Genomic DNA, 23323 nt, shown 5'->3' on the forward strand with positions numbered 1-23323 from the left:
CACTGGAGAGGCTTCCACGACCAAAGCAACAGTTCCTTCGATATTCTCCGCTGCCATCTCGGTTTCTTCTATCACTGAGGAAACAACCATCTGGTTTTACATAACATCAGAAGCGACCTTCTCATGGCCTCGAAGTGCAGAGATGGCTGTCTCTTCATCAATAACTTCAGAAGGGTTAGAGTTATCATCATTGGCTCCAGTATCCTCAACTTCGGTATTTAGCACCTAATACGAAGATTACATGAGGTTAGAGTCACGAAGCCAAAGGAGATTATGAAACACAGTATAACCGCAAGGCAATATCATCAAAGTTCATCATACTGCATTCAAGGCACGAGCAAATAACATCAAAGTCATAAAAACACATTTTACGATGAGTCCGTCTGAAGAAACTGAACTCTTCCTTGTACTAAGAGACGAACTGGGAGAAATATACAAGGAATCTGAGTATGGGTCATATTCCATTCTCTTCGTATGGATGTCCTCTATGACATGTCAAAATTTCATGACAATCCGATGAACGAGCGAGTAGATGTGGCCAAGATATCAAGTGATGCGCAATCTGAAAAAGTTCTGCAAGTCTCCTGAAATTTTCCGGGCTTGAATTTGTACATGCAGATCATCAAAATCCGACTCCGGACGAAGATTCTACAGCGTTTCTACTAAAAAGCTGGGTTCTGAATTTTCTGACGACGAAATTCGACTAAGTTTTCACATATTAACATGGGTTCTCATTCATTCATTCACAAGTCAGCACTTTTATACTTCTATGAAGAAAGTACATGATACATACTTACTTGAGGAGTCTCCAAAGTGTCCAAGGGGTTGGAATTGTCCACATCAACGACAAGAGGAGCATCACTTCCACCCGGCTCCGAATCTTGGGAATTACCTCCATTCCCATTCCTAGAGGATGATTGAGTTCCAGAATTCTCCATCTCCATGACGACATCCTCCAGTACACGTCCTTTACAATCAGTATTTTCATATATGAAGCACCACATTTGAACATGTGAAGAAATACTTACAGTTTCTTCGTCACTCAAATCAGCGATTGCTTGTTCAGTAGCAGAAAGTTGAAGACCTTCAAGACTTGATGGAGTAAAATTCTGCAAAAAAATTAACAACATTGGCTTCATGATTCTAATGTTAATAGCAATGAAAGTCACGGTAAGAAATATTAGGAACTCACTAAAGAACGAACTTGGGACTTCACGGTATTAGGTAACAGCTTATAACTTTTGTTCCTCCCTTCTCCGCCGTGAACAACTTCTCCAATATCTGAAAAATCTGCATGGATTCGAGGTCTTACGCTAAGACCGTCCTGTAAAGAATTCAATAACATGATCAGAATACAGTTACCATGGTTTCATAAAATACATGTGGAGAATCTTACTTGAGAACATCCTGGAGATAATTTTCGTTTATCACCAGAAAGGTACTTCAGTCTTGGTCGACCAGAGATCATCTCATCAAACAGAGGAATCTTCACTGGAGGATGACTAACTGTCACGAATTCATGCAACCTCTCAAATTTTTGATGCCATAATTCTATATAACCTGGGGTTACATATGCAAATCTATCGAAACTAGGAAACCAGTAACTACTCCCTTCCACGTGAGTGTGATCTAAACGAGACGCAAGCTGATCAACTGATGGTTTCCTTCTCCGGGTAATTGGAACACATTGATCCATACCCATTTGTCGAGCCGCCCTATCAATGTTGTATACTTCTACGGCCCACTCTTCATGCATAACAGATAACAAGTGACCAGGAGTACAGCTCAACATGAAGGATCTCTCACCATCATTCGGGTTAGCACCAGAATTCAGAGTTGTGCTCTCTCCAGTATTGAAAGTCGTTGGTTGAGAAACATAATCAGGAACCGACACCCACGGACGAAATTGGAACTTCGATTCTTCATCCAACACATCAATGAGGCTTAGACCAAGGCTGCTTTGTAGACCAACGCATGATTCGGGCATTATCTTTCTCGGCGAAGATGTGACGGGCATCAGTATTTGGTCCTTGCAGGATACTACGTGGGATAGGCGCGTAATTTTTGAAGTGTTCCCACATCAAAGCTTGAAGAAACATCGTGTTAACATAACACTCAATCTTCATGAAGCCATTCGACACGCTGGAATATAACACCAAGGAGTCTAAGTTAGAATACAAGGAACCCAGGAATAAGCTACCTATTGGGGTTTGCTCACCTTGAGCCATCTTAATAGCAAAAGGGATTGCGAAAGGCTTCAAAAAATGTCCACTGTCTTCGAATATGTCTCTGGATAATCATAAGCATAAGAAAGCGGCAATAGGTAACATACCGGTGATGGGACTATCAGAAACTTCATCTCTTGGCCACCAACGTGTCAACCAATGGGCATAACAACCTTTACTACCAGACGCCTTGTTCACTTCTTCCATCGCAGCTGTCAGAGTGTCAAAAACCACTTTTTCCTCATCCGAAAGACCTCCAGAGAAATTACCTGTAATCGGGAGATGCATCAAAGCAGCCACATCTTCTAAGGTAACAATAAATTCTCCCATCTACATATGAAGGTGTGAGTGGGAACACACCAACGAGCCAGCAAAGCCACGATACTTTTCACATCATGATTAATAGACAAGTCTCCAGAAGCTTGAATAGCTCTCTTCACTTGCGCCTGGTTGAGCATAGCCCTGACATGAGGGAAACCCAACATATGCCTCGCCCATCCAGAATTTTTTTCCAAAGGGCGTCGAGAAAGCTTAAACTCTATGGTCTATGCAAGGAAAAGCCCTCGTTCAAGACAAAGCCGTATTACCATCTTCGGGGTCACCAATTTCTTCTGAGTCACAGTCCTAGGGTTGATCAGAAGACGATATACTGGGGACTTGAGATATGCTTCATCTCCTTTTGGATCCTCCTCAAAGAATGCGTCGTCTATATTCGGAATGTTCTTCACGCCAGTGGCATCCTCCTCTTCTTCACCAATGGAGGTATCATCCGTGCATGCATCATCCCTGGAGATGTCATCATCAGTATGCGATTCGTCCCTTGAAGTATCGTTGGCTGGGGAATTGGTCATTTTTGCTAAAACAACTTCAAAGTCCACATTACATTCTACTTCAGTAGGCTGTCCAGAAACGAATCAAGGAAATACGGCAAAAATGGTAACTCTTAACTCTTACCTTTTGTACTTCCACTAACAATAGTGATAGTAACGGTAGAGTTAACACCTCAAAATCGTTCGTCTCTTTGAAAACTGCAAAAACGAACGAAACTATATTAATTTCGAAACTGATTTTTCATAAAATCACGGACACAATTTTCATAATGTGAACATTCACACAACTTACCTATGAAGTTTATAACAATAAAATATTTCATTATAAATATATTGTCTTTCTTCGAAGGTTCCTCGAAACACACGCTTTGATTTTTCGAAAAAAGCAGCAATTAATGCAACTTGCATACATAAACTCTCAAGGATTTTATTTAATGAAAATAAACTCATGAAAATAAAGTATATCATCAAAACTTTATCATATGTATGATTCCACCAAGTCTCATTAGTGGGCCCACTTTAGTCGTTATTTGTCTTTAAAATGAAGGTTTATTTCAAAAATATTGTGAAAGCTCACATCTCATACATATGATAAAGTTTTGTATTTACATGAAATCTCATAAGCAAAATTTTATCACTGGACACAAGTTCATCATACATATTTTCCTTCGTGTCATCGTTATATGTCTTTAAAACGAAGGATTATTCCGATTTCATGAAAATTCACTTCTTTTATGATGAAACCTTGATATACATGAAAGCTCATACACTAAATTTTATCACTGGACCTAGGTTCATATTTTTTAAAAAAAAAAAAAAGCTCTCTCAAAAATCAGGGATTATAGTTAGTTTTCAAAACTAACGATCGAATGGACGGACGTTTTCAAAAACGAGGGTTTTTTCATAAAACTCACACCAATTGTATACACATGTATATGATTTCAACATGATCACTTCATGAAATTCATGTAAACAACAGCAAACATCAAAAAAAAAATTGCTCACCTGGTCGGAGCCGGCCGGAAACTGTCCGGATGATGGCGGCGATCGGAGCTCCGCCAAAAAACTCCTGATGCTCGGACGTGATGAAGATGAAGGCGTGATGGAGCTCTGGGCGTGAAATAAAAAAAAAAGGGGGGGGATTAATTCCTTTTATACAATTTTTTATTGCCAAAACCTAATTTTCTAAGGATTTCCTTATTGGGCCCGGCCCGCGAATCCTAACCGACCATGGACTCGTCGTCCAAACCAGCGGATCAACACCAATTTATGGTCATCAAACGATGCTCCAATCATGACATTGAAGCCTTAATCAAGTCGTGGTTTGCTAATGCTCTCTAAATCTGGTAACGTCTCAACTTACGACCAAGTTCAATTACTGGTATTATTATTTATGGCCGGAAAATCACCATTTAATGCTGACCGAGGAACACAGCTTTCCTCAGTAAGCAGGGGACTTAATGTAGATGGTGGATTTTCGACAAGGGCTAAAATCGTAAACTCATAATTATACGAAGCTCTGATCCAGCAATCAGACATGAGTATCGAGACACGGGTCTCTCATCGTATTCTCAACGGAGAGTACTTTCTCTCAGAGTACATGTAGATATGTAATCTCACGACTGGACAACGGCATATCTCATGAATACTGAATACTTTCAGTGATTATTTCTATATAGTATCACGAGATGGACGGCTCCTAGACATCTTGCTCTGCTAGTATAGAGCGATAACGTCTTCAGGAACAAACAACGAGTTTACCCTGACTATATAAAGGATATGACTTACCGACAAGCTCATATCGGGATAATTAATGCTCCTAGATAGCTTGCTCTGCTAATATAGAGCCACAAAGTTAATAACTCCTATTACAATTTCTCCTATTCAATGGTCGAATCAACGACTGGTCCCATGGAACGGCAATAAAAATTTCTCTTATTCCATGGTCGAATCCACGACTGGTTCCATGGAACGGCAATAACAATTTCTCCTATTCCATGGTCGAATCCACGGCTGGTCCCATGGAATGGCAATAACAATTGCTCCTATTCCATGGTCGAATCCACGACTGGTCCCATGGAATGTCAATAACAATTGCTCATATTACATGGTCGAATCCACGACTGGTCCCATGGAATGGCAATAACAATTGTTCTGATTCTATGATCGAATCCACGACTTGATCTCATAGAATAGCAATAACTATATTATCTCATTACTCTGATTTCATGATCGAATCCACAACTGGTCTCATAAATGGTAATAGATAAATCTTAATTACTCCGATTCTATGGTCGAATCTACGATCCCATGGAATGGTAATGCTCACTTTATTATTATGAATTCATAGTCGAATCCTTAGCTGATCCTATGAATTAATAATAAACATCTTATTACTCAGTTTTGTGAATTATTCTCCACTGGATTCCACAATTAGTAATAAATAATCAACAACCGGGCGTCTGAGCTACCTCTAAGTAAGCCCCGATTCAAATGGTGAAAGTGTATTCAACGACGGTACACTAACAGTCACCGCACGAACGAGTATTTCAAAATACAACGAAATGATGAACCTATGCAAAATAGGGAAGAAAATAATAAATAATTAAAAGTATTGACCAAGGTACTGGGAACACGGACACACGACCTACCGACCGTGCCGTGGTCAATTCCACGCCAGTTTTATATTTTTATTATTTTCCATGATTTGATGAAAATTCTCTCATCTGATCAAATCTCCTTCGTCTCGAGGAAGCTCCTCGGTTTCATGGTACTTCCATAAATCCATAAAAAATAATATAAAATTAAGGAAAGGAGTGTGGGGCGTGACCATTGGCCAACCGGCCATGCCTTGGTCCCAGACGGCTCTACACCCCACGGTTCCTTATTATTTTATTATAATTATTATTTCTCTAATTTTATGAAAAAACTCCTTGATTTCATGGTATTTTTTGCACAAATCATCATATAATAATTAAATAAAATTATGAAAACTTGTGGGACCGGGCCACAAGCCGACCGGCCATGCCCTAGCCGGTCCCACACGCCCTTTGCTTTATTATTTTATTATTATTTGTCCTATTTTTCCCTAGAATTCATCAAATTCCTTGATTTTATGGTATTTCTCTCAATTTAGGAAAAATTCCCTCAAATCATCAAAAATACCTAAAAAATATTAAAAAATTATAAAAAACTCGTGGGACCGGGCCATAGCCGGCCGGCCATGCCTCCATGGTCCCACACGCCCGTGTTTTTATTATTTTGCTTCCATGAACTCATGAAAACTCCTTCAATTCATGGAAACTCCCTAAATTCATCAAATTTCTCAAAATTCATGAATTTTTCATAAAATCATCTAAATATTATAAAATTAAGGAAAGGGCACCACGGGACCGTGGTCACGACCGACCGACCATGCCTTGACCACGGCGGTCCCACGTCTCCTAATTCCTTATTTTATAATTATTTTTCATCATCTCATGGTGTTTTCCTCAGTTTCGTCGAAACCCTAATTTTGACATATTTTCTCGAATGGATGCTCAATTGCACGCCAGAAAATATCAAAATTCTCAGGACTGACGCGGACGCCTTGGGGACACGAGCATGATATCTTGACCGACCAAGATTGGCTCTTTGGCTCACGGAGGCCGGTCCCATCAATTTTCACAGTTTTGACCTAATTTGCACAATCGTTCGTATTAGGTCCAAAACTCTTCCAAACACTTTGGATTTCCATGAAGTGATCGTCAGGAGGTCACGTGACAACCAAAAAATCGTCAACTCTTCAGGAGTTCTTCGTATTTACTCAGGTGAGCATATGGACACTACATGGTTGATCCACGGTCCCGTGTAGTAGCTCCCTCCTTTGTCCATGGTTAAACTTCTGACGAACCATGAATTGATCATCAATTGATCAAATTAAGGTTTCTGAATCCAAGGATCATCATTCCAGATTCCAACCTTAATAATTTTACGACGGCCTCATGGTCATTAATTTTATTAATTATGCTCGGTTCAATGAACAATATTCTAATTAATATTTTTGGTACGCTGCCAATAATCCATCATATGAGCAACACATGCTCAGACGATCAAATATTCAACAATTCATCACATGAGCAACACTTTCTCAGATGATAAATATTTTCTCAAACCAAGGAATATTGGTTAAACAATCAATATTCAACGATCCATCGAATGAGAAATACTTGCTCACTTCATCGTAAGAATTATACCTCTGTCTCATGACATGTTCAATTCATGAGTTTCAGAACATCATGTTCGACACTCAGCAACTACATGGACTCATCTTCCCATCAAACATGAAGTAATAAATTGACTAACAAACCACGAGACGTCAATCGTGTCACTTGGGGGGATATCACTTAGGGTTTTGGTCTGGCGGTCTACGGCACGTGTGTTCAAACACACGATGGAATGTGAGCAAGTCGTGCAATCAGTTGAAGGAATTCACGAGGTAGTGGGTGGAAAATCGACCAAGTCTCTACATGTTGAGCAACTGGTTTCAAACACGATCTCCACTTCCCCACTCCTTGATTCCATCAACTGTCACACTTCATGGGATCATGGTGTCTAAAATTCCAGCAATATAAATAAGTCTCTGAATCATGATTGAAGCATCAGCATCAACAGTATCATCAATCTCACGTCTCATCGACAACACGAGATCATCAACTCATCAATTGAGCAACTACTCTCAATTGAGCAATTTCAATCATTCAGAGCTTATCATATTCAGAATTCACACACCCACAATCTTTGATTACCATTGATTCCACACATTTCCCAGCTTCCCTCCTACAAATCAACCCATCCTCTCTTGTGACCGAATTTACTCTGGAACGGTCATTGTCTTGATTTAGGTCGGAGTACTACAGATTGATCTCTCGAATCTAAAGCACCCCCTTTGCAGCGGTGCATCTGTGTGAGGTTTAACATTTCGCTCGATTCGAGGAGTCTCCTCCGTACGGTCGTCTCCTCAATTCCTTAAAAACCAGCAAATCATTTTTCCCCATCTACAGATAGCCTTTAAGCCGATAATTGCTGCTTCATATTCAGCTTCATTGTTTGGTGCTTGAATACCCAATCTGTTCGCTTTCTCGATCCTGGAGCCTTCGGGAGTAAGGATGACACATCTAACTCCAGCTCCACCAAAATTTGATGACCCATCAGTAAATACAGTCTATAATGGTTCAGGTGTATCGATCTCCATTTCGGACTCGCCCCCAGTCTGATCGGTGGCTGGCTCTATGGGTTTGAACAATTCCTCTTCTTCTTAGGTAACTGTTTGTATGTCGTCCACAGGAAAATCTGCTAGCAGTGCAGCCAGGGCGTGTCCCTTCTCTGCAGTTCTGGTCTCGTACTTGATTTCACACGCTCCCAGAAAATTTGACCATATGGCTAGTCGGGTGGAATCATCATCACGTTCCAGGATTCTCTTCAGCGGGTATTCCGAATAGACAACGATCTGCCTCACTTGAAAATAAGGCTTGAGGCGACGAGATGCATGGAACAGTGCAAGTGCTATCTTTTCAATCTTTTTGTACCGTGTTTTCTCCCCCGTCAAAGATTTACTGACGAAGTAAACAGGATTTTCATGTGGATCCGTAACAAACAACACTGCACTTACAGCGTTCTCCATTGCAGCCAGATAAACTACGATAGGTTGTCCCGTTTTTGGACTCACCAAAACTGGAGGAGTTGATAAATACTGTTTGATCTCATCGAAAGCTTTTTCGCACTCATCCGTCCAACCAAAATTCACTGCTTGTTTCAACACATCAAAGAATGGTTTGAATCGATCCAAAGAGCGTGAAATGAAACGATTTAAAGATGCTAATCGTCCCGCCAGCTTATGGACCTCCTTCTTGGGGATGACATCTCTCTGATGGCTCTAATTTGCTCCGTATTCGCCTCGATTCCTCTATACGTAATCAAGTATCCAAGGAACTTTCCCAACGACAACCCGAATGAACACTTTGCTGGATTGAGCTTCATACGATATTGCCTCAAGATATCGAACGTCTTCTGCAGATCAAGAAAATGCGACTCCTTTTGTTCAGATTTCACTACCATATCATCGATATACATTTCCATCGACTTCCCAATCAGATCCTTGAACATATGGTTTACATTATAGCAATAGACTCCTCGGTCAGTCACGAACGCAGTATGCTCTTGATCTTCCTCATACAAAGGTATTTGGTTATACCCTGAAAAACCGTCCATGAATGACAGTCTCCCATACCCTGAGGTTGCGTCCACCAAATCTCTTATTCGTGGCAGCGGGTACGGATCACTCGTACATGCTTTATTCAAATCAGTAAAATCGATACATACACGAATTTTACCATTCTTCTTTGGAACGGGTACGACATTTAACATACGGCGAGGATACTGCGCTCGCCGAATAAAGCCTGCTTCCAACAGCTTTTCGACTTCTGCAGTAACTCCATCTTTTTTTGCTTTGCGCCATATTCCTGATTTTCTGACGAACTGGATGGAACTTAATTCTCATCGATATTTAGCCTGTGGCAGGCTACATTCGGATCTATCCCAAGCATCTCAGCGAAACTACATGCGAAAACGTCGGCGTTTGTCCTTATCAATGTAATCAAACCATCACGTTCATGTGCATGAAGATCTACCCCTACGAATGTTGTTTTGTTCTCCTCATCTCCAATCTGGACCTCGATCAGTTTATCAACTGTTGGGGGTTCAGCTGCGTCCTCTCCCATATATGATTCTGGAGGGAGAGGATTCTGTAATTGTTATTTCTGCTTGACTCGCATGATCTGGTTCCCGCTAACTTCTGACTTCTTGTAATCATTCATTTCATTCTCGTGACACTTGTGGGCGGCCGTGTGGTCGCTTCTAACTTAAGGCATTGATGATATGAGGATGTGACTGAACCGATCTCATGCATCCAGTCTCGTCCTATGATCGCATTGTAAGGTGCTCGGCAATCCAGCAACAAGAAAGTGCGCAAAACGTACTTGTCATCCACTGTTATAGGTATCTTTACTTTTCCAATCGCCTTTGTAACTTCGTCGCTGAAACCAATAATTGGATTTTTATCCTCCTCGATCAAGTCGTGTGGGAGATTCATAGAGGAATAAGCTCCTGAAAACTGCACGCTCACTGAGCTTCATATATCCACTAGAATCCGGTGTACATGAAACATGCCAATCCAAGCAGTTATAACAATAGCATCATTGTGTGGAGCATATACACCTATCATGTCTGCTGCAGAGAACTAGATCTTTGTGCACCAAAACTCCCGAATTTCTGCTCCATTTCTACTGACAAAATCGATGTGATTTGTCAAGTACCATTCTTTTAACTGCCTAACCTTTCTCCTGGTCTCATCTTCCGATGCCCGCCTAGTCATTGAATAGATCCTGACGTGACTGACATTAATTACATGTGAGTTAATCACATGTGTTGTGCCAAACTGTCCAGGACCTTTCACAAAATCCTTTTTCACGTACTCTTGTAGTTTTCCAGCGTCTATCATTCGTTGGACCTCGATTTGTAAAGCGCGGAAATTCTCGGTCTTGTGACCACGATCTTTATGGAACTTGCAGTATTTTCTCCTATCACGTATATCACGTGTCTCTGCTGGCAAAGGACAAGGGGGGATCAAATCTTTGTTGATTTTCTCATACAACTCTGCAAGCTGTATATTCAACGGTGTCGGCTTCATATCATGATATTTCTGGAATCCAGTTTCCATTCGTTCACCTTGGTTCTTCTCTCGGGCTTCACCTCGATCATTGTGTTGGACGCTTGAATGGTTCTTCGACTTGTCTTTCCTCCCATCATTTGGATGATTGGATTACCTGTTGACATCTCACGTCTCTCGAGCTTTGGAGTCATCCTCTACCCGAACGTATTCTTCTGCTCGATCATACAACTCTTCCAAAGTATTTGCTGGTCTCTTGACCAAAGAACCATACAGACCTCTCTGATCATGCTGGTATGCCTGCTTATAAACTTCGATGACGACTTGGTCATTGACACCATCCACATCGGCCAATTCCTGCTTGAAGCGCCGAGTAAACTGTCTGATGCTCCCATCCTTCCGAATTACTAGAAGGAAAAATGCATGGCATCCCTTCCGATCACGTCTGTTGTACTTGTAGTGAGAGCAGAATTCTCCAATCAGTTCATGGTAAGCACCAATCGACTGTGCTGGGAGTCGATTGAACCATTTTATTGCTCCTCCAGTCAGTGATTTGGGAAACATTTTGCATATCAAGTCATCACTGAACTGCCACAGGGTCATGGAAGTTTCATAGTGTAAAACGTGCTGAATTGGATCATTTGTTTTCTCATCGAATTCTGACAGCTTTGGAACTAGAAAATTCATTGGCGGCCGAAATTCTCTGATATTCAGCTTGAAGGGGCTTCTGCAGATCGATGCAACCGGTCTATTTTTCTTCTCTGGACTGCTTTTTCGACATTACTTTCTCGATCATCTTGCAAAGGAGAACCTCTGTTATTGCGTTTATGTCGCCATCTGAGGAACTGTCTTCCTTCCCGTAGTCTCGGTCCTCTGGAATATGAGATGTATATCTCATTTCTTTTCCTTCGGGGACCAGTGGGGTCTCTTCTATTTCTGCCTTGCTCCGAACGAGCATAGTAATCGTGCGAAAATTCTCTCTCATCGTATCGATCTCGAACATCATCTTCATCATTCCTGGTACATTTTGAACCGGTAGAAGTTCTGGACACACTCTGCTGAGTTGCAGCTGGCCGGGTCCCTGCTCGCCGAGGTCGTACAGACCTTCTCTTAGGTATATCTCCAGTGACCAACAGATTTTTCACTGGTTGATCAAGATTGATCACTGCTTTGTTTCGGTTTGCAGCTTGCGGTCTAACTCGTCTTCCAAGACGCTACCATACAGACCTACCCCTCTGGTTGTTCATATTTCCAAACCTAGGTCGAGGCTGGTTTTCACGTTCTAACCTCAGGAGAGCGTTCTCCTTCTCCACCTCGTTCAACCGGTTGAGTAACATTTCTTCCTCTGTACTAGGAGTCGCGGTGCGACCATCTTGCATGTCCTGTCGACGGTCATTCCTCCTAGATGGGCTGCCGAACGCATGCCCTATAATTCCTCGAACTTGTGGGTTTTCCCCATCAACATCTATTTCTTCGTTATCGATCTCCGGTTGTTTTTCCCTTTTCCGATTCAGATTTGGAGTTCCGTCACGGAAACGATCTCGATCTAGTCCACGATCCAGGGATCTGTTATAAGCATGATTTTGACCCTTCATGTTTCCAGTGGGTACTGCTGGAGCTGATTGAACCTCAATTTCGTGTCTTTCATCTTCGCCTCTCCTATGTTATTGGGAATTTTTGTCAGAATCGGTCCTTCGTGCAGTCTGTCTAATTACTGCCATAAATCGATCTGGTAAAACACGATAATGTTTTCTCGAAAACCTTGGTCGGCGCCAATGTTTGTATGGCAAAATTACTTCTACCCCAAACACGATTTTAATGATGATTTATCCACTAGATTGCTCTCCAATTCAATTGAGTAATGGCTGGGGGGGGGGGGGGGTGGTGGGGGTACCTGCAAAAAAACCTTCGATGCTTAAGTTAGTAAGAGATTTTTTACAGATAATTTTGAGTGGGGAAGTTTTCATACCTTCTTTGGGATGTAAAACGTCCATTTATATATTTACAAATTTCCGTTTTAGATGCATGCATGAATGTCAATAACTGGCCTTACATGCCTCCCTATCATAACTTGTATTGACTGGTCCTGCATGCTTCCAGAATCTTCCTTATGGGATTAACCAAAATGAAGCAAAGGATTGCCCAAACAAATGAATACACATCCCAAGTCCAAGAAGGAAGCTTTCCTAACCAAAGGAGAAAGTTTCCATAAGCCCACAGTGGGGCTGAGAAATCCGCAAAGCTAATCACCAGGGGCTGAAATATCTAGGGGCTATGGATTTAAACTTCCCTGAATTACACCGAATCAGGGCTATCATATTAAGTTACGACGAGGTACACCGAATCGGGACTACGCTATTAAGTTACTATGTGCCACACCGAAACAGGACTATGGTCTTAAATTGCTTCGTGCTGCACCATATCAGGGATGTTGCCGGACGGATGCGGCTGGACGGCTGCTGCTGCACGGGATCGGTGGAGGTGGCCGTCGTCTTTGGACGCCGGCAGTGGCTGCTGCAACTTGATAGACACATTTTTGTGTCTAAATTGATCTCAATACTATATATTGTTGGCACTCGATTTCGTATTTATTTATAGTGTTTTTTGTGTTTGTAGGTATTTTTGGGGAATAAACATTTTTGGAAGAATTGGCTTAAAGTGTTAAAGGCATCCTCATTTCAGATAAGAGCACCAATCTTGTTAAAGGCACCCAGCAAATGGATAGAGGCACCCTCTCCTTCTACATTTTGAAACAAATTCACGGAATTTATGGGATATTTTAAAGATTCGAGGCAAAGATATCTTCTTTCCTATTATACATAAAGTTTCCATATCTTGAAGGTAAAAGAGATAATATATTTATGAGTTGGTTTTTATTGAAAAGGAGAAAGAAAATTTGGGGTTTTATTTAAAAAATAAAAAGAAGATAATATCCCTAGGATTTTATTCTAGCAAATAAAGAAGATTTATGATAACGGAGAAAGAAATTATTCATGAGATATCTTTCATTAAAGAGAAAATCTGATAGAGTTATGAAAGAAGATTTCGAAAAGATGTTTGAGTAATGGATTATTGTGTATAAATAGGATGCTAGTAGGACCAAACAGAGGGATCGAGAGAGCGGAGTTTTGGGAGAGAAAATCATTGTTTTATTCTTCTCATTACATTTTCTTATGGGATTAACCAAAATTAAGCAAAGGGTTTCCCAAACAAATGAATACACATCCCAAGTCCAAGAAGGAAGCTTGCCTAACCAAAGGAGAGAGTTTCCATAAGCCCACGGTGGGGCAGAGAAATCCGCAAAGCTAATCACCAGGGGCTGAAATATCCAAGGGCTATGGATTTAAACTTCCCTGAACTACACCGAATCAGAGCTATCATATTAAGTTACGACGAGGTACACCGAAATGGGACTACACTATCAAGTTACTCTGTGACACACCGAAACAGGACTATGGACTTAAATTGCTTCGGCTGCACCATAGCAGGGATGCGGCTGGACGGCTTCTGCTGCAGGGGATCGGTGAAGGTGGCCGTCAGCTTTGGCCGCCGGCAGTGGCTGCTGCAATTCTGTTATCGTAGCTGGGGAAGATGAAGATCCCGACTAACTGTTGCTGAATCTCCGGTTACGTAGCCGGAGAAGATGAAGGGCCGGTGATGCTGACGATGATGACGTCATGCCGGCATCTTCTGCGTATCAACAGAATATTCCTAGCATCTTCTGACAACGTTACAAAGAGTAACGGAATATTCTCTGCGTGACGTCATGATGATGTTATGGAGACGTCATCGAGCACTATTCGCTCACTGTGGAGTCTGGGTGACGTGGCATCTTCTTAATGGCTGGTTTCGCTGATGTGGCAGATGTGTGCTTGTCCGATTGGGTGACGTGGCATACTGATGTGGAAGCTTGCTGACGTGGCTTATATACTGACGTGGCAGGTGTGGGCTGGTCCGGTCGGGTGACATGGCATGCTGATGCGGCGAGCTGATGTGGAAATGGTGATTTGGGCTCTCTATTTCCTTTGACATGGACCCATGTGAATGGGCTTCTATGAATGGTGCATTTGTGAGGCCTACTTTGCCACATTTGGGTTATAAGAGAAGCATATTTGGCCCAATAAACCATACTTAGTTTATTATGAGGAATTTTTTAGGTCTGAGTTAGCCCAATTTTGATGTAAAATAATAAGGGTACAGACACCTTCATTATGTTAAGAGATATACATCTAGGCGCTTAGAGTTTGACGAGGATCAATGGCAAAGCCAAGATATTGAGGTTGAGGGGACAAATATGAACGACAAAGGATAACACCATCGAATAAAAAGCGACAAATAAATTTTATCCCTTTTATTTATGAAGCTATTATCTATAAAAAAAAAAGCTATCAAAAACCGAATAGAAATTTCTGAATTTATAATATGAGCGTCGTGATGTGCAAGCACTTTGGGTTTTCTCGAATAAAAAAGAGAACATAAACCAGAGAAATGAAAGGGAACTGCATTTAATTTGCAATTCAAGAGCCAAAGTCAATCAGAACCATGGGTAAGCTCATTTTTATTCAATAAAATTTAGGATGCAAGCTTAGTCACAATAAAAATAAAGAAATCATATCAAAATATTATGAGGGACAATTGTGCAAAAATATAGAATCTGATGTATAAAAATGGTCCTCCCTGGTCTCCATCACTGACGAGGATCATAGGACAGGTATGAAACTTTTCCCTCACATTAAGAATATGTGAGATAACGATTACTCCGGAAGAAATCAGACCAATAACCGAGAAAGAAAGGGAATTATAATTTGCAAATTTTTACACGAAAGAAATGCAGTTTTGGTATAATTGTACATTACAACTAGAAGAAAAACAATTGGTTTATTGATGTAGTAGGGAAGGTCAAGAGACACCTTTACTAAGACAACTTCATATTGAGTGTAATAATCAAAAAAAAAAAAAAAATCAAATAGACAAGAGTTATTGAAACGTCAGATTGATTTCTACCATTCCTATTTTCATAAAAAGTATCCAATAAATCTCTGAAAATTTCAGATCAATGAATTTTAATTCTCCTTCGAGTAATATGGGTGTTGGAGTGACTCTTACGAAATTCTAATCCAATAACATGGAGTTCTAGAAAATTTAAAAGACTTAGAAATAACAAGAGACATTAGGAGACTCTCCAAAATTCTCTATGGACTAGCAGTAAATCTGAAAACTGTCTGAAAATCATTTGAAATCTCAATTAACTACCTCCCTATAATTCTTTTGGGGAAGGCATATATATATCCTTACTTCTGGGCCTGATCAACTGGGCTTCATTTGATTTTTCAATAAGTAGGATCCACTTACTTGGTACACTGCGTAGACACGTGTAACATTATAGCATAGGAAGTAAATTAATAGCATAAGTTTATGCTACACCTTAGTAGATTACCCCTCAACGATTTTCTTAGTGTGAAAAATTCATATCTACCCCAAACTCACAATATATCTACCCCTCAACTCTCGGTACTTCATCACAGTAGATATCCGCTTCGTCGCCGAGGTACATTTGTACACTATTTACTGAAAGAGTCCTTACATGCATGACACGTTTCTATGTAGGGATAGAGTTGCATGCAATACAAATGATTGACACGAATCTTCTTTTGTTTTCAGTTTGTTTTGATGTGAAGTTCTTTCAAGCTTTATGTTGCATTGTAGGTTTTGAGATGGAGGTATGGCATCGGAGAGGGATGATTTTATCCGTTCAGGACCTTTACATCTAACTACAGTTAATTGGTAAGACGATCGTTCGTTATACTTATTTAGTTGTGCTGCTAAGATTTTGCAATCCTGACTTCATTTTGAGAAAAAATATGAAGATTTGTGGCTGTAAAGCCAGTGATATCAGTTTAGAATTTCGTGCTTATAGTATGTTTTGTACTTGTTTAACTATTAAGCAAAACTATTACGGACCGTATAAATTGCCCAAAAATGTGAATGCTGATAAAAGGAATTTCTATTTTGTTTTAAAGGGGAAATGTACATCACCGGAGATCTATAGCCGCTAGCTTGGTTCAGGGTGTATATGTTTTAGAACGTGACCGTCAAGAAAAATATCGGAAAGCTCTTGCACCACCGTGGTGGGATTTCTTCCATTTTGAATTGCTTTATACTCTTGTGGATGATGTTGACTCTTCTATTTTTGGTGCTATATATGAATTTAAACAAGAAACTAACCGCTACTATTTGGCGGAAATTCCACGATATGTGATTGCATTTAGGGGAATGATCACTGAATTAGATTGTCTCTTGCGGGATCTGAGTTTGGACCTGAATCTCATAAAAAATGGACTTCACCAAACATCCCGCTTTGGAACCGCAATGAAAGCTGTTAGAAACATGGTATCTCTAAGTGGACCTAGTAGTGTCTGGTTAACAGGACATTCTTTGGGTTCTTCCATAGCAATGCTGGCAGGGAAAAACATGGCGAAAACCGGTCATTTTCTTGAATCGTATCTCTTCAATCCACCATTCATTTCGGCTCCAATTGAAAGGATTAAAGATAAGAAAGTGAGGCATGGGATTCGTATAGCTAGCAGCTTGATCACAGCAGGACTTGCATTTGCCATGAATGTTAACCAAGAAAGCCAGCAGCCGGAAGATCCTTTTAATGTTCTGTCGACCTGGATTCCGAATCTGTTTGTGAATCCAGCTGATCATCTCTGTTGTGAGTACATTGGATATTTTGAACACCGAGAAAATATAAAAAGCTTTGGCGCAGGTGAAATCGCGAAGCTGGCAATGCAAAATTCATTGACTGGATTATTAATGAATGCAATGGGATGGAAATATCAAGAAGAACTACACTTAATTCCCTCGGCTAATCTGACTGTCAATCGTATCCCATCACCGACTTTTAGATTGGCTCATGGTATTCATCAATGGTTTAGAGGTGATTTGAGATTGCAGTCCAAGGTATACCGATACTAGTTATGAATCTTGAAGTCACATATTGTGAACGAAAATTATTCCTTTTATTTGTTCACTGTTCATCTAATAAGAAAATTATCAAAATTCATTTGATTGTGGAACTCGACGTTCAAAAATGCTGGGCATGCAAATGCAATGGCACCCTGTATGCCTATTTTCTTATTCCCATGCCCACCTCGGGGCCATTTTTTCACCGGAGCTATTTATTCACCAAGTTAAATTAACTAAGCAAAACATCAAACAAAATGTCTGAGCAAGCAGTCGTTGATCATTAATCACAGCTTAAACTTCAAAATGAAAACAGTTTTTCGCCCCCAACTTAGTAATAAAGGCTGCGTTAAGACAAGGATAGGCATGTCCGGTTTGACATGCATGTATACGTAATACATAACTGCATATACATATTTTTAGGGGAAGTATCTTGAAATTCTCGGAAGAGTAGTGTTTGTACTTTGTACCACATAAAATTACCACATATTAGGCCGGAATGCTGGTTGGGCCACCATTCAGCTATTATCCAAGCATGTTATCCGACCAGTAGATGTAGTCCTCCAGATTGCCCAGTGTTCCATGAAGTCGTCTACCGGTCGATGGTCGATGGTCAAAGTCAATTGTCAAGCATGTTATCCGACCAGTAGATGTAGTCCTCCAGATTGCCCAGTGTTCCATGAAGTCATCTACCGGTCGATGGTCAAAGTCAATTGTCGGTCGATGGTCAAAGTCAATCGTCAAGCGGTCAAGACCCAGTTTGCCGACCAAATCCCCCGGCCAAGTCCTCCATTCAGATTGCCGGTCATACTGTCATCCAGTCTTCAATTCAAGATTTCCAGCCATGTTACTAGCCATGTTGCCAACCAGTCAGTCATCTAAGCTACCAGCCCATTATGCCTGTTAACCAGTAAAGCCAGTTTGCCGGCAGAACCTGCCAGTCAAAACCCGATAGCCGCAGTTAACATCCAGCCAACATCAAAAACTCAACCGGCTGGTCAAAGTCAAGGTCCACCAGTCAAAAACTCAACCGGCTGGTCAAAAACTCAACATTGATCTCTAGTCTCTCTTATAACTCCTTCACTTCTCGTTTGAGGGCAGCAAACTCCGTTCAGTATTCCGACTCGGAATCGTTAATATGTGGCCTGCTGTTGTACTATTTTTGATTGCTCTAGGAACAATCAGTTTTACCCATTATGCTTATAGATGGAGGAACCCCAAGTGCAAAACTGGAAAAATCCCGCCAGGTTCAATGGGATTCCCTCTAATCGGAGAGACCATTCAGTTCTTGATCCCAAGTTACTCCTTGGACACCCCGCCTTTCATAAAGAAGAGAGTTGCCAGGTATAATTAATTCCATTGATCAGTTGCCAGTATGCATTTTTTAGTTTGTCCGATATATTTAGTTTCTAATGAAAAATTGTTTGGCAGGTAGGGGAAGCTGTTCAAAACTAGTTTGGCAGGTAAAAAGATGGTTATTACAACAGATCCTGAGATCAGCAACTACATATTCATGGAAGAAGGGAAGTCGGTTCATTTGTGGTACATGGATTCATTTGATAAGTTTATCGGAGAGGATTTAATAAACTCAACAACAAGTGCTTACATTCATAAGTATCTTAAAAATCTAGTTCTCAATCACGTTGGCAACGAAAGCTTGAAAGACAAGATGCTCCCTAAAATTGAATTGATAGTCAACCAGGCTCTAAATTCTTGGTTAACTAAACCTTCCGTCGAAGTAATAGAGTGCACTGCCATTGTATGTACATATGCCCGATCCCTTCTTATTTGGTTTATCAAATTTCGTATTGTACATTTTTGTTGTTGATTGTTTGGCGGCTTTCATCAACAGATGGTTATCGAGTTGGTATTGAAGGAACAATTAGGTTATGACTCTCTACACATAATTTGGTTAAGATGTTGTCTGAATTTGTAAAAGGTCTTATGAGCATTCCTCTTAACATACCGGGTACTACTTATCACAGATGTATGAAGGTACTCACCATTCATTATGTAACTAGCTACAACAATCATAATGCTCATATAACTCAATTTGTATATATGTACGTGCAATCAGAATCAAAAGAAAGTGTTGCAACTAATGAAGGACATCCTACGCGAGGGACAAAACTCGACCGAAAAACGTAAAGGAGATTTTCTAGATCAACTCATCGATGATGTCAAAAAGGAGGAATTCATGAGCGTGGATTTAGCTGCTGTTATAATGATCGCACTTGTTTTTGCTAGCTTTGAAACAGTTTCTACAGCTTTCAGAGTTGCTATGATGTTCCTAACAGACCAGCAAGCGCCTTTGATTGTGAAGGAACTATTGGTTTGTACTATACATCTGTTTCAATATATCAGTGTACATCATAGCTAGCTCGATTATTCCTCGCCAACCAAAACCCTCTAAAAGGAAAATACTTTTATTAGTAATCTTATATAGCACATTTATAATTTACCTTTTCTTTGTCTAACAGGTAGAGCATCAAACAATTATTCATAACCGAGAAAATGTTGATTCGCCACTTACATGGGAAGAATACAAATCAATGACTTTTACGCCTAAGGTATACAAACGGATGAAACACTTAAAGAATCACATTTCTAATACCACGTACCAATCTGTTCATATGTCAAATTTAATTCTATACCGGATAATAATGCTTGCAGGTCATTAATGAAACACTTCGGATGACAAACAGTCTACCAGGGATAGTGAGAAAGGCAAATAAAGATGTACACATAAATGGTATATATATATATGTCCTCTTTTGTGCTTTTCTCAAAAATAATCATTCGGAGACGAGTGCACACAAATAATTTTACGATGATGTTTTTAATTTTGTTGTATGTAGGATATGTAATTCCTAGAGGCTGGATAATCATCGTTATTCAAACTGCAATGCATATGAACCCAGAAAAATTTAAGGATCCCCTCTCTTTTAATCCGTGGAGATGGAATGTAAGTACACAGTGAGAAAAAATAATTTTTCAGTGAGGTGAAAGTGATGGAATTGACTCAAATATATGGTTTCTTTAAGAAATTGAATAGGAGTAACTAATTTGGATAGCTCAGTTTTTAAAACTGCATATAGGACATTGGATCAAATATTATGGGCAAAAGTTTCATCCCATATGGAGGAGGGAAGAGGAATTGTGCCGGGACTGAGTTTTTTAAGGTTTTAATGTCCGTATTTTTGCATGTTTTGGTCACCAAATACAGGTATATATTGATAATTGATTACTCATAAACTTCCCTTAGATATGCATATCCCTGAAGTATCGTTATTGCTTTTTAATTACATTTTTGGAATCTTGTCAGTTGGATAAAAGTTAAAGGAGGACAAGCAGTTCGATGGCCTGGTTTATCTGTCAAAGATGGTTTTCACGTTTAAATCTCATCGAAGGAGATGACCTTATAATACTATCAAGGAAACGGATCAGGAGAGTACAGACGGCATCAAATTGGTTTCTAGACTGTACTACTACTGTTTTGTTTTATGAAAATTATTAGCCAACTATTATATATATATATGCTTTAAGGAAATTCTGGTTTTACCTTCGTAACTATTTGGGGGTAAGAGATAGATAGGGGTAACCACAAAGGAGTCGAGCTTTGTCTAAGGCACTCCCTTGTGGGTCTGCGTCTATTGATGGAGTCTATCCCAAAATTAAAATAAAACTAGAAAGATTAGATAGATGTTGTTTTCTTCCACAAATTTCTAGAACATTCTCTCATCTTGGACAATGTATGTAATGGATTGTGTAAACTAGTAACATCATCTTCCAAATGTACGAAAAGCCTGCTCTGGTAAAGCGTGTTTTCATCCCTAAGTAGGTTGAAAACTGAAAATTGAATACGGCAACTCAGCATCCGTCAAAAAATGTCACGAACACTTAGTTTCCGTCAGTTTCCATAAAGTGTTCTCTTGAACGGAAACTGAGTTTCCCTGAGGTAGCGGTTTGCTTAAAAATTCCACTCTTTAGCAAGGCCTAGCGAAATCTCCACACTATACTTAAGCTACGGCCTTTGTGTTTTGTTAACAAGATGACTAGTTCGGCATTTATAGGAGAGTCCCGCATGATAAAACTACCTCTTACAGTGACACCTGTTGTTGACTAGCTCGGCACTATCTTTATCCAGTTCGTAAGATAAAGATGATGTTTAAGAGCTCTATATCTTTGCAAAGTCAAACGAGGTGGATGAAGCCCCTGGTTCCATGGGTGATGGTGGATCATACATAAATGTCATGCTTACATATAACACTAAACAAATACTGCATACTAGTTTTGAGTAAAGACAATAATCATCAAGAAAGACAAAATGATGTCCGACTGATACCACTGACCTAACTTACATCTTGTTTGTTTGCAGCTGACTCGGCGTCTGGGGCTGAGTCAATTCCTGACTCGCGCCGAGTCAGCAATTAGACTGTTTGGTTCCCACTTTTTATAACCTCTGACTCGCGAGCTGACTCGGTACCAATCTCTGAGTCGGACCCTATGGACTCAGGTGTAAAGATATCCCTGAATCAATCGCTCAAACTCCTGACTCGTGTCAATACACGAAAATACCCTCGATCCTTTAAATTTCATTTCCTTTCTTTTTCTCGTTTCTTCCATCTAGGTTTTACCATCGAGAGCAGAGATGGGAGATGGGGAAAAACCCTAGATCTGATGTCTCCTTCATCCCCCTCTCAACAAATCTACCAATATCTTTTACTGATAGTCTCCTTCATCAATCTTAACTAATCTCTTCATTCTTTCAACTCATCAGCTTGTTTTAAAAGAGTCATCAACATCAGGTATAATTTCAACATCCATAATTCTTCGTCCATATGTTTTGTATCATTTTCATATGGGTTTTGGATGATTTTGGAAGATGGGTTTTTCTATATATTCTGATTTGAGTTATTGATGGTATGTGATGGGTGTCGTTTTAGCTTCTGGATGATGTTTGTGAAAATGCCAAGGAGAGAAGTATGATCACTAAGCATGATAGCATATGGATTTTTGTGATTTCTATTGATTTTAATGTTTGAATTGTTACATTTTTAAGGGTTAATGATAAATCCTTTCTGGGTTTTGTTGTAAAGTTCAAATTATGCTGTTTTAGTGGTAAATTGAGGGGTAGTGTAGTGGTGGTGGTTTGAAACCATGATTAACACTGCTTATTCTTTTCCTTTCTGGGGAGTATCCGTTTTTTAACATTGCACTTATATTCGTCTTCATAAAAGAAGTTTGAAAATAACTAGACATTCTTGATAGGAGAGGAAACTAAAATACCTTAAGTGAATCTCGGAACTCGTCATTGAACTTTTTACCCTATATAATGTTCCCACCTTTGCCTGTCCCTGGAGGTTCCCCTCCTTGGATCATAAAACCTTTGATATTTCGATGGAATATGGTGCCATCCTTATAACCACTACCACATAGTGCCAACAAGTTCTGTAACAAAACACGAAGGCACAAAGACCGGCACTCCCGCTAGCTTGAGTTAGATAATGCTTCTTCTTGGCCTTAATTTCGTCAAGGAGGTAATGGGTCAGATATGAAGCTAGTATTGGCATGACAGATATCTTTTGTTTATCTTT

The 23323-nt window shown here is 40.1% G+C and overlaps 3 protein-coding genes across 6 annotated transcripts; 2 read left to right on the plus strand and 1 right to left on the minus strand.

The window, feature by feature from the left end:
* Window positions 1-11470: 11470 nt before the first annotated feature.
* On the minus strand, window positions 11471-12355 carry LOC113325213 (pre-mRNA-splicing factor 38B-like). The gene is made up of 2 exons (XM_026573423.1): window positions 11992-12355; window positions 11471-11904 (listed from the first exon to the last, which is right to left on the minus strand). Exons 1-2 carry the CDS (start codon window positions 12353-12355, stop codon window positions 11471-11473), a joined length of 798 nt encoding a protein of 265 aa, XP_026429208.1.
* Window positions 12356-16482: 4127 nt separating this feature from the next.
* On the plus strand, window positions 16483-17738 carry LOC113321387 (GDSL esterase/lipase At4g10955-like). Its single transcript, XM_026569295.1, has 2 exons — window positions 16483-16544; window positions 16781-17738. Exons 1-2 carry the CDS (start codon window positions 16483-16485, stop codon window positions 17736-17738), a joined length of 1020 nt encoding a protein of 339 aa, XP_026425080.1.
* A 1111-nt stretch (window positions 17739-18849) lies between these two features.
* Window positions 18850-21440, plus strand: LOC113323701 (cytochrome P450 87A3-like). 4 transcript variants are annotated; one of them, XR_003347777.1, is made up of 9 exons: window positions 18850-19070; window positions 19158-19485; window positions 19579-19721; window positions 19804-20058; window positions 20207-20296; window positions 20400-20478; window positions 20585-20691; window positions 20806-20952; window positions 21052-21440. XR_003347777.1 is itself a non-coding variant. In XM_026572045.1 (9 exons), the coding sequence occupies exons 3-9, from the start codon at window positions 19644-19646 to the stop codon at window positions 21122-21124; spliced, it is 810 nt and encodes a 269-aa protein (XP_026427830.1). In that variant the 5' UTR covers window positions 18850-19070; window positions 19158-19485; window positions 19579-19643; the 3' UTR covers window positions 21125-21440. The 4 variants fall into 4 exon arrangements, 3 of the variants coding, with proteins under 3 accessions (XP_026427830.1, XP_026427832.1, XP_026427831.1); XM_026572045.1 differs by having other exon boundaries at window positions 20825-20952; XM_026572047.1 differs by having other exon boundaries at window positions 20806-21440.
* Window positions 21441-23323: the final 1883 nt, after the last annotated feature.

The sequence above is a fragment of the Papaver somniferum genome, chromosome 11 (genome assembly GCF_003573695.1).
Source record: "Papaver somniferum cultivar HN1 chromosome 11, ASM357369v1, whole genome shotgun sequence".
Lineage (NCBI taxonomy): Eukaryota > Viridiplantae > Streptophyta > Magnoliopsida > Ranunculales > Papaveraceae > Papaver > Papaver somniferum.

Coding starts and splice junctions, on each gene's coding strand:
- LOC113325213 (XM_026573423.1), bottom strand. CDS start 12,355: ATGAAGGGTCAAAATCATGCTTATAACAGATCCCTGGATCGTGGACTA. Junction 11,905..11,991: donor AAATATGAACAACCAGAGGG/GTAGGTCTGTAT, acceptor TTGATCAACCAG/TGAAAAATCTGTTGGTCACT.
- LOC113321387 (XM_026569295.1), top strand. CDS start 16,483: ATGGCATCGGAGAGGGATGATTTTATCCGTTCAGGACCTTTACATCTA. Junction 16,545..16,780: donor CATCTAACTACAGTTAATTG/GTAAGACGATCG, acceptor TTTGTTTTAAAG/GGGAAATGTACATCACCGGA.
- LOC113323701 (XM_026572045.1), top strand. CDS start 19,644: ATGTTGTCTGAATTTGTAAAAGGTCTTATGAGCATTCCTCTTAACATA. Junction 20,297..20,399: donor CAATGACTTTTACGCCTAAG/GTATACAAACGG, acceptor TAATGCTTGCAG/GTCATTAATGAAACACTTCG. Junction 20,479..20,584: donor TAAAGATGTACACATAAATG/GTATATATATAT, acceptor TGTTGTATGTAG/GATATGTAATTCCTAGAGGC.